At 39.3% G+C, this 11795-nt stretch overlaps 1 protein-coding gene across 1 annotated transcript; it reads right to left on the bottom strand.

Moving 5' to 3' along the window:
• Nucleotides 1–5168: 5168 nt before the first annotated feature.
• On the bottom strand, nucleotides 5169–6569 carry LOC131687427 (uncharacterized). The gene has a single exon (XM_058971504.1). It carries the CDS (start codon nucleotides 6567–6569, stop codon nucleotides 5169–5171), a length of 1401 nt encoding a protein of 466 aa, XP_058827487.1.
• Between the last annotated feature and the right edge of the window lie 5226 nt (nucleotides 6570–11795).

Genomic DNA, 11795 nt, shown 5'->3' with positions numbered 1-11795 from the left:
GCAAAAAAAAACCTCATTAAAATTGGACATCTTTCACTTTATAAGGCATGAAACGAGAAATTTCCACAATACATCGTGCAGCACCTCCAGCGCGGGTTGCTGATGTACGAAGCACCGCGGTGGAACAGTCCACCCTCCGGGTACTAGATCACAATTCCTCAAGGTGAATATTTGAGAGCAAAGCAAATGACAAACGAATGCAATAATCAGTGGATACAATTTAGTTTGCAACACTCCGTGAACTAGCAAGTGGTTACCGACTGCTTTTTTCCAACACGCAATCCACAATGAAATTTATTCGCCGAATCAACATCTGAATAATCTTGGCTCTACTGGCTACTTTACTATCAATATAATACTTCGCTCACCTTTGGAAGAAACAAGTATTTTCATGCAAAAGAATTTGACAACGACATCAACATCTTTGATCGAATATCACTATTTTGCACAACAGCAATTTTTCTTATTGAAAACACTTTTGATTGCGGAGATTCGGCTCGATCCGTAAATCACTTGAACTAGCAGTATAATCCGCTCCCCTGAGAACGGGAGGAATCACCACCGAAATTCACTGCTGTACATCTCCAGTAAAATACCGTAAAGTCCCATAACAAAAAAATCGAAAAAAAACTATGTCCCGAAAAAACACAAGTCCCGAAAAAATCGCGAAAGCGGCTAAGTGTCAGCCGTCGATGAAAAAATACAAGTCCCAAAAGCGGGCTGCGCTATGACGATGTTCGCCCGCCGTTTGCTAGCCATGGCGGACGAAATCAAAATTTCATTAGCCATCATGCCTCAGCAGAAAGTGGGTTTTGATAATGATTTTATCACAAATTATAAAAGGGCCTGACTGATATAAAAGTCCTAACTAGCAACACACTTACTATAAAATGATTAAATGACGAAACCACTACCACTCTCGCCAAGTTGGCCACCGTAATAAGTGCGACGTCAGCGGTATAGTGCCAAGAATAGTCGAGAAGAGTGCCAGGACTGACTTCCCGAGAGCTAACAGATTAAATAGCAGGACGTTTTTAAAGTGACCATAGTATAACGTTGAGGCTTAAGGCAGATGATTTATTTCGCAGAATAAGATAGCAAAATTACCAAAACATAAAAGCTGGCCGCCGAAGTCACCTACAGAGGCAAGCAATATTGGAACGCAGCGTAATTCCTCATAATGAATTGATCTCGTTAGATGAAATTCTAGGAAGTATTTCATAGCCTAATTTAGTCGACCGAAATTGTAGTCCTCAGTCGAGAGATGGGTAGCAGCAGCTAGGAATTTGCTTTCGAAAGCTAGACAATCCAGAATCCATATGAGATGTGAAGTGCTATCAGGCGAAAAAAAGTCGCATCTATGACCAGTACGACAAGGACGGTCCGACCATAACACACGGCACCGGCGATACATATATTCACAACATACTAATGACTTCCTTCCGAAAAAGTAAATAAATTGACTATGCAATTTATCATTCGCTGCCTAGTTATTCCCTGCCAATTTGAGCAAGAGAGCAGTTGCAAATAGCTTTATAGCGGTGCCAAAATGATGGCAACTCGGGATAGAATATAAATTTACATATAGTTTCTCCTCCCTGATATTCTTCCAGAATGTATAATGGTCTGCTTTCTTATCACTCCTATCAAATCCTGTATACTGTTTATCGTCAGTGCTGAGCACTGTTTTGCATTTGGCGGCTAAATCAACGACAATGCGATAATCGACGAAGATTTTTCTGTAATGGAACTTGAACACGAATAATAAATTGTTCCATTCGAAAGCGAAAACCTTTTTGTCATCATGTTTGCAACTATCATACGCTGGTAAACTTTCTGACAAATTGAAACGTTTATGGTGCATGGAACGATCAAAGTCATGAGTAATCAATCGGATCATCTTGTTAGGACTTAACAAACGAAACAAACAGATGCATACAAATCCTTATCCATCATCCAGAGAGTACAGTCGTGATTCGCTGGTTGGACATTTTTTAACTGGACTGCTTTTTAGTTGGACCTCCGCTAGTTGGACCATTGTCCAACTAAAAAACATCTGAACGTCAAAATCTCATGTCAAATTTACTTTGACAATCAATCTGACAATATTTAGAGATGTGAACAGATGCATTTACACTACCAACTTCTCCTTTTGAGAGTTTTTGACATTTGTCAGTCGGTCCAACTACCGAATCAAATTCGTTAGTTGGACAAGGCTGTGGCCCAAGCAGCGAATCACGACTGTAATCGATTTATAGCCCAATGCTTGATCTTGTGATCCAGCGCTGATAAGTCAATGTGTGTACCAGGTTCCCATTTGTTCCAATTCTCATCCCTCTTGAATTAATATTCTTCCAAAGAGCACTGAAAGTATTCACGCAAGTAGTGTAAATTTTAAAAGTCCATGTAAATAAGTCTTAGGTAAACAAGCTCTCTGAACTGTCAGAAAAGTGAGGTTTTACATTATCATACAATGTTCTATGTTTTTGACAGGTATATGAATGAATCATTTCAGCATCAGTGATGCCAGGTCTATTTAAACAATAGCCTGCAGTAAAAATATAAAAGTCTGCAGATTGCAATAAAAATTTGTTATCAATTTGACATAGAAATGTAGTATGTTGATATTTTAAATGATCAAAAATGTTGTAGCCTGGTGTAAATTGGCTGTCATAGGCTTTGTTCTGCTAAATGTTTGTAATTTGCAAAAGATCTGCTGCGAAAATGCAGAATCTGCAGATTTACTAATATATGTGCAGATCTGGCATCCTTTGAGCACAGAGAACAGACATCCATGATCGAACAAAAATATATAAAAAACGTGTGTAAACATTTGAATTAATATACGATAAACACTAGCGCCGCCACACCAACCTATCCCAACTATCCGTTAAATCCATTCTTGAACCGGTTCGAAATCCTGAATGGATTCAGTATGGAATCTTGCTCAAAGAAAACAACCGATTCCGACTCTATCGGTTGATGCGTTTGAGCTGGAATTCATGCTGGAAGTCCGAACCGGTTCCGGACTAGTTTGACTGGGTAGAGGAATAACCGCTGTCAAAACTGTTGAACTCAGCCAGAAAAAAAACATGACGACAGTAGCGCACCTGGTTTGGATACCCCAACTACCTTCGAAACCGTTAGAGATTTTACACAAGTTGAATGCTGAAGATGGACGTCTGTTCTCTGTGCTTTTAGTATTCCCCACAAGAAAATTCATCCAAATGGTGTAAAAATACGGGGAAACAGGGCAAGATAGGTATTCAGAATATGGGGTTAAATGAGCAGCTCGCACTATTTTTGATTTTTTCAATAGTTAGAGGTACCAAATCATCGCGGCAATAGGCAGTAACGAATCGGGAATAGAAAAGGAAGCATCTTAGAATATAAAATTTTTTGATGAAAAAGCTCTATTAGCTATCCAATATTTTCGCTTTTTAAAAAATGTCTAAAAATTGAGTCATGCCGTACGGTATCCAACAAGTGAAAATCGAGCTTCGAGCAAAACAAGCAGAACAACTTTAACTGTCGGTGGGGCCCATAATTTGTGTACCCGCTGAGATGTTGACTTATGTCAGTTCAATACAAATAGGATAGGGGCGCCAGATACGTGTTTTTTTCATAAATACATGAAATTGTTAGAACAAAACAAAACAAAAATCATCTAACGAGCTAATTTGGTTAAGAAACGAGTAAAATATATCGTAGAACATGTTTATATTGCGTCCTCAATATGACTCATTTTTGTGAAGCAGAAAACAAGTTTTCAAAATGATAAAAAATATTGAAAATTCATCTTTTCAATATGTATCCAACTTATGGTAGAAATTTCTCTCAATACAATTGATTTGTTTTGGAGACATGTGTATTTTTCGTTGGCCATATTTATACCGCCAGCAGCTTTCAATATATATGGAAATTGCATCAGCAACAACATTCTCTTTTCCAGTCACGAACTGAATCTCTAATCTATAACGCTGTAGATTCAGCAACATATGCTGAAGACGCTTGGGTGCAGACAACAACGGCTTCTGGAATACATTGACTAGGGGTTTATGATCCGTCTTGATGACGGTTCTCGGGTTTCCCACAAAAAGCTGATCGAATCTCATACACGCAAAAAGTATAGCTAATAATTCCTTCTCTATTTGAGCGTAGTTCTTTTCCGTCGTCGTAAGCGTGCGAGATGCATACCCGAGTACCCCCTTTCTTTGAAAAATAGCTGCACCTAATCCAAAAGAACTAGCGTCACATTCTATTACCAACGGTTCTTTCATATCGTAGTAACGAAGCGCGCGTGTATCAGCAACCAATCCTTTAAGGACATTATACATGCGAGCCACAACATAGCTCCTACGCCACACACACCCCTCTCCCCTGCCTAGCCATGTATCTGACATGAGCAAATATAAAAATACGTTTTTCAACACACTAACCTTGCTGGTGTGCAACGAAACTTAAGGAAGCTAGAATATTTTCCTATGCAATCAATCCGAGTTTTTGATGGAATGCCATCTGTAGCTCCTGTTTTGTGCGAAAATATAACCCCTCTTCACTTGGGGTTCCTTTCGAAACACTCTTTTTCTCGTTTTCATTGCACTTTTTCAAATGCACTTTTTTCACACACCACTGCAAAAACACTCGCGAAAATTTAATCGTTTACTAACAAAACTTCAAACTTTCTGCCAATGTACAGATGACCAAAGGAAAATGTTCGGAAACTCTCATTTGTGCGTTTGAATTTTCACTTCAGATTTCAGTTTTTCCTAATGTAAACAAGCAAGTCGGTGCCTAGCAACGTGGCTTCCACATATCTTCACCTTAACGCGATTGAACTCCGCCTCTTCATTCTCAGTTCAGCTCCAGGCTTCTTTTTCAGAAATTAAGCGTCTCAATATAGCAAAGTTGGCGCTGAGATTTGGAATAAATCGACTTAGATAGTTGACCATTCCTCTGAATCTTTGAAGTTCTTTGCGATCCGTAGGTCTGGGAAAGTTCTTAATGGCGGTGACTTTGGTCTCATCTGCCTTTAATCCTTTATCTGATAGCACATGTCCGTAGAATTTCACCGTTGTCTGACACAGTTTGAGCTTGTCAAGGTTCAACTTTACATTGCTTTTCTTCAAACGCTCCAACAATTTCTCCAAGCAGATGTTGTGGTTCTCCTAAGCTTCTTTAAGCGTGTCTCCCGATCCGTATATGAGCAAATCATCGGCAATACATTCTATTCCTGGGAGTCCTTGAATCACCTCCTGCAGTTTCATCTGGAAAATTTCAGGCGCAGAGGCGATCCCAAAAGGAAGACGCGTCCATCGGTACCGACCAAACGGCGTCCAGAAAGTTGTTAATCGGCTGCTATCCTCATCAAGCACCACATGCCAGAAACCTTTCCGGGCATCTGCAGTGGAAAATACCTTCGCTTTTCCTAGTTCCGGTAGTATCTCGTCAATCGTGGTAAACTGCAGATGAGGACGTTTCAGGGCCTTGTTTAGGGGAATCGGATCCAAGCAAATACGAATAGAGTCGGTTGCCTGTTCCTTGCGTTTCACCAAAACTATATTACTAACCCATTCGGTATGTCGGGTCTCTTTTACAATAACTCCCTCTCGATCCAAAGTTCTCAATTCCTCCTTAAGTTTTCCACGCAACGCTATTGGTACCCGACGGGGTGGTTGAATTGACGGTGATACTTCCGGATCTATTTCCAGAGACACAACTCCCGAAAACTTTCCTATTCCATCAAAAATATGTTTATGTCGGTCAACAATCTGCTGAGCTTTTATACGGTGGATGTTCAAGAAGTCTTGTTCCGATTGTGGTGTGTTGAATGACACCGAATTGCAGAACTTAACAAAGCCCAAATGTTTGCATACTTTGACAGACCAAAGAGGTCCATGTTTGACGTCAACGACTTGCAATATGAGTTTGTACTTACGTCCATTTCGCCTACATGGGATTTTTACCTCTCCTAGAACGGGTATATGACCTCCACCGAAATTTCGTAGGTGATATTTCGATGGCAGTAACTCTGGGCAATCTTGCTGAGTCATCTTGATCAGCCAATCCTGTCCAACAAGACTGGTATTGGCACCAGTATCCAGTTCGCATCGAACCGGCTGCCAATTGTCTCCAATGAACACATCCAAATCCGCCAAAACGTGGCCACCTGAGTTAGACCTGTCATATATTTTACCAATCGATGCACTGTCACTACTTTCTAACTCTGATTCACTTTCTTGGTCGGCTTCGTCCGAATCACTACTTTCATCGCACACTTTCTTTACTTTAAACCTCTTCTTCTGTTTCTTGCGTTCCACATTACATACTCTTTCGAAATGATTCTTTCCACCGCAGCGTTTACAATTTTTTCCTAGTGCAGGACATACACCTTTGGCAAATTCGTGCCAATCACCGCAGAATTTACACTTGTTCTTCTTCATTTTCTTCACTATGTTCACGGCTAGTGATTCTACTGTCACAGGATGCTTTTCAGCTATTTCTTCCGCACGGCACAAATCCACGGCTTTTGCCTCTGTTAGATTTGGCGTTGTCAACAACCTGGCCATTTGTTAGAAGTGACAATTTTGTACTTCAACATATCTTCTTCCAGCACACCAAACTTGCACAGTTTCGCGAGGGTTTTTAATCGACTCAAATTGTCATCAAAACATTAACCGTTTTTTTGCACCATTGGAAAATAATCAAACCAATCGACAATTTTATTACGCTCACGAACCACTTTTAGTTTAATAGCTGCCAGTGCAAGTTCTGGGTCACCCTGTTGTGCTTCGGTCAACTCAAAGTTAAAATATTTTTTTAGCGCTGCCCTTCCAATCACCGACAGCAGAATACTCGTCTTCTGTTTCATTTGAGCGGCGGGCCATAAATCCATTCCAACCGCACTTGCATAATTCTAACAATTAGTCACAAAAAATGGAAATTTTCTTCCATATCGCCATCCAATTCGAGCGGTGGCGGTAGGGGAACAGACGACGCTGCTGAGTTTTCAACAACCGGTGCCGGTTGTTGCATCTTCCAGCTCTGTAATGAACCAACAAGAGCCTGCATTGCCTTGTTCTGATGGTCCATGAAACGAGCAAATTGTTACGGATCCATGATTTAGAAATATATTTTCACTTCACTTGACTACCGGTAAAACGATCGAATTCAACACGAGAAGGAAAATAAATATGGCCGCCGGACAGGATCTAACAGGTTCACATCATATGCACAACTGTTTCGCGATCACTTCCGCTTACAGTTTTTTTTGTCGTCGCTCGGACCGAACTTTTACTCGCACATTACTTCCGCGATATTCTAATGACGCCGGAAGGAAACACTTCTAATATACGAGCACTTCTGACACCATGTTTTAGATGATGTGATAAAGTAATTAAATTAATATTACGTTTAATTTCCACTCGCTTTATTTGTACGTCTTTACTCAAGGATGTGCTAATCATCAATGAGATACATGAATCGTGTGTCCGAACAGCGTTGCCAACATTTTTTTCAAAAAAACTGGAACCTTTCTTGAAAAAAAAAACTGGAAAAAACTGGATACTCGAAAAAACCTGCTTTACCCTTATATTGTTTGAGTCAACGATGCAATGAACGTAATTTTAAGTAAACACGTATGCTCCATTAGGGTGGGACAAAAAATAGATTCCAGCTCCGAGCAACTTTTTACACTCAAAAAAAAGTAAACGTTATGCCTATTGATTTTACACATAGATTTTTGCAATTAACGGAGGCATATAGACACTATTTGCTGGCACATAAACCTAATGTGTGTATTCACAAGAAATATTAATCTTACATTCACATTTCATAACTATTAGGCACATAAAACCCCATTCTATAATAATATGCACATATAACTTATGTGTGTGCATACATAGTTTATACAGTTGACACATAGAAGGTATGTGTGCGCGTGATAACAATAGCATTTCTTCTTCATATGAATTTTAAGCGGTTTGAAGCAAATAGAATTAACGTTTGGATTTCTTTCAGTGTAGGTACCATTTGGGTCCTAGAACAACTGTGCAAAGTCTTAGCTCGATCGGTGAAACTGTATTTTTGCGCCCACTGTTTAAAGTTTACATGGGATTTTGTATGGGAAAGTTAATTTTTACAAAATAATTCCTCCAGGAGTCACCCATTACTTCCTAAAAATAAATCGTTATGTGGCTTGTATAGGAAATTTAACAAAGAAAAAAAGTCTCGAAAACCACGAAACGATCTGATGCTTGAGAAAAAAGTTATTAAGCAGAAACCGATTGATGCTCCGACGATTGATAAAATATTCATTTTTTCTAGTACCACTGCTGTTGGTTGTCCAATTATACGCAATTTTGTTTTAATCCTCTCTTAACGTATCTAAATCGTTTATCTATACTATTTGGTCACTTCGCAAGGTTTTGAGGGATAAATTGAGACTTATTTTGTACATAATAAGAGAAAGTTAAAAATTTTGTATATAATAAAACCGTCAGAAGCAATGATGCTATGAAAAATGAAATTTTCATCAATCTTCAGGGCATCAATCGGTTTTTGCTTAATAACTTTTTCCACAAGCATCAGATCGTTCTGCAGTCTTCTAGACTTTGTTTTCTTGGCAAATTTCCTATAAAAATCAGACATCTGTTTATTTTTAGGAGATAACGGGCGACTCTTGGGAGAATTAATTTGCAAAAGACAATTTTCCCATGCGAAATCCCATGTAAACATTAAACCGTAGGTTCAAAAATATAGTTTCACCGATCGAGCTAAAAATTTGCAGAGTTGTTCTGGGAGCTAAATGGGACCCAAAAAGTTACTCGGAGGCAAATTTTATTTTTTTCATATAACCATGTCCCACTCTAATGCTCCATACCTTTTACTGAAAATTTGAGTCGGTTTTTTGATATTGTTGTCCAAGTTAAAAAAATATTAAAACATTCTAATTTGATTGAAATTGTAATATTTGATCGAATTTTATTGTTTTGAACGTTTCAATCTACACATCCACAAAATTCTGAATTTAAGACGATTTGTTAAACTCGACGATGCGCTTAAGTCTTTCTGTAGATACCACTATAGCAACTAGCTGAGAATTCAACAAATGTTCATCAAAATATTTGACACAATGTACTGCCACCTTTATGTTTGAGTAAAATTCATTTGAAATCGAATCAAAATGTACATTCCCGAACCGTTTTACTCACAAGTTGTATAAAAAAAGTTCAGGTTACGGTGGATTGAAATCTTATTCTGGGGCACTCGGCATTATCCCATGGCTGGCTTGAAAATTCTATGAATCAAGTTACAATTTGTGAGAAAAAAACTTAATAAATGAATATTTAAAAAAACTGGATAAAACTGGCTCCAATTTCAAAAAACTGGAAAAATTTTCCGATTGTCTGTTTGACTGGATGATTAAAAAAAACTGGAAAAATCCAGTTTAAACTGGAAGGTTGGCATCGCTGTCCGAATGACATAAGAAAGGGTACATTCATAACTTACTTTTTGGGGGATGTTTACAAATAACGTATACTATAACATGGAACAAAATGAAAAATATACTGATGTGCAGTTTTTAACCACGCAGACGGATGTCTTTAACCGCGGAGAGGATATCCCAGTAATGGCGAATAAGATTTTAGGACTTTATACTTGCATATAGTTTGCTTGAAACACGGGTGGGTTTTGAGCAGTTGAACCAACGTTAATAGGGATCTTTAGGGGTGTGCGGGTTAAAGCATATCCTGATGCAGAATAGTACCGTGAGTTAATATCTTAGTCCTTTTTCAATTTGTAGGCCCGAAACTATTGAAAAAAACATTTTTTAGTTTGTTTCCTTTTAGGACAATAACACATCCAAGCCCATGCGACTTGCACGATTCTATAGGTTGCCTTATCAGATCTACCATAGTTTGCATATGAAACTTGGGATGGCAGCCTGCTAGCGGATAGCAAAAGTACCAGATCATGCTGAGTGGGGTGCTGTCCCGGTTAACAATGAGGCGAACGAGATATTTGCAGATACGTCATTTAGCAGGACAACTGTCAGTTTGTTGGATGAATTTAATTTGGATTTTTTTAATTTAAAAATCAGAAAAGAATAATTAAATGATATGAGTGTGCTCGTAAGGACACCCGCTATCAATACCTATGTAAAACTGACACAATTTTTCCAAATTAAAGATCCCTATTGGTTGAACGCTATCTAGATCAAGGTGATTAGAGTTCTAAGGTGATTCGTCTTGGGCAGTAACTAGGTGAAGAGTGAGGTAAGCGTGCAGCCGACTTCGGGGAAGAAAAATGACAGCGAACAACTTTGTTTACCCACTGAAATCCAAGCAAACGTATGGAGAGAACTATGGGGTTTTCGATTGACATCGGTGTAGTGGAGTGCACTGAAACTGCACCGTTTTTGGACTTTCTAGCAGAAGTGCAGAAAACTGGGAGTGCGAGACGCTGTATGCGTTTTTGTGGGAGAGAGAGACCAGTTTGTTAAGTGTGAGTCGACAGTTGATACGTCGGAGGCGTGGTCAACGGCATCCTCGACAAGTGGTGTTTTGACAGCAAACTGCGGGTAGACGAATTTGCCTACCGCGGTGGCAGAAATCGACAGTGATCGTGCCTGTACACACAGAAAAAATATATTGTATTGGTGTCGTCGGGCAATTCTAATCGACGAGAGGGGAAGCGTCACAGGTAGACCCATTTGCTCTATTTGTCTACCGCAGAAGTGGTACGACGAATAAGGAAAACAAGTGGCACCGAAAAGTGCCGCATCGACAGTGGGATTTTCGCAGCAAGGTGGTGATACCGACGAGCAGCTTAACCGGAGAAAGTTTTGAAGTGTTGCAGGTAGGGCTATTTCTCTACTGAAGAAGCAACGCGACGAAGAAGGACAGCAAGTGTCACATTGTCAAACAACGGGCACCGAGTTTACAACGTAACACATGAGGTGTGTTCTACTGGTATAACAGGTATATTTTTCATTCCTTTTTATGATAGTTTTTCTTGCTAGGTAAAATGGATGACGAGATGGGAGAACGAGTAACAGACCCTCCCCCTAAGCCTTCTGCTGAAAATGTAAACCCGATTAGAATTAAAATTTACCCAGAGTCGTCAACGGGACCATGGATTGTATTTATTAGGCGTAAAGTAAAGGCGCTAAATGTCATTCAAATTTCGAAAGATTTGACTTCGCGATTCTCGGATGTAAAAGAGATCGTCAAAGTTAATAAAGATAAAATACGCATTGTCGTTGGTAGTCTCAAACAAGCCAATGCAATTGCTTATTGCGAGCTTTTTACGCGTGAGTATAGAGAGTATATTCCTTCAAAGGAAATTGAAATTGATGGGGTCATTACAGAATCGAGTTTGACTGTTGATGACTTAATTAAGCATGGGGTTGGTCGTTTCAAAGACACCATACTTAAAGCAATTGCATTCAGTATCACACGAAGGAGATAAAAAAGTTTATCGACTGTCTGACTCGTTTGGAGTGACTTTCGCTGGGTCTGCGCTGCCCAACTATGTCATTATCGATAAGATTCGTCTCCCTGTTCGCCTTTTTATCTCTCGTGTAATGAATTGCCTTAATTGTAAACAGCTTGGCCACACAGCCACTTACTGTTCCAATAAGGCACGGTGTGGCAAATGTGGGGGTTCTCATCAAGGGATGCAATGAAAAATGAAAATTCAGAAAAATGTTTAATGTGCGGAAAAAACTCGCATGAGCTCCCTGCATGCCCCATTTATAAATTGCGCGAGGATAAAATTAAACGATCCTTGAA

Source organism: Topomyia yanbarensis, chromosome 3, assembly GCF_030247195.1.
Source record: "Topomyia yanbarensis strain Yona2022 chromosome 3, ASM3024719v1, whole genome shotgun sequence".
In the NCBI taxonomy this organism is placed as follows: Eukaryota; Metazoa; Arthropoda; class Insecta; order Diptera; family Culicidae; genus Topomyia; species Topomyia yanbarensis.
This window is presented reverse-complemented; position numbering and strand designations above follow the sequence as displayed.

Bases quoted from the DNA above. Each gene is read 5' to 3' on its own strand.
- LOC131687427 (XM_058971504.1), bottom strand. From the start codon at position 6,569: ATGGCCAGGTTGTTGACAACGCCAAATCTAACAGAGGCAAAAGCCGTG.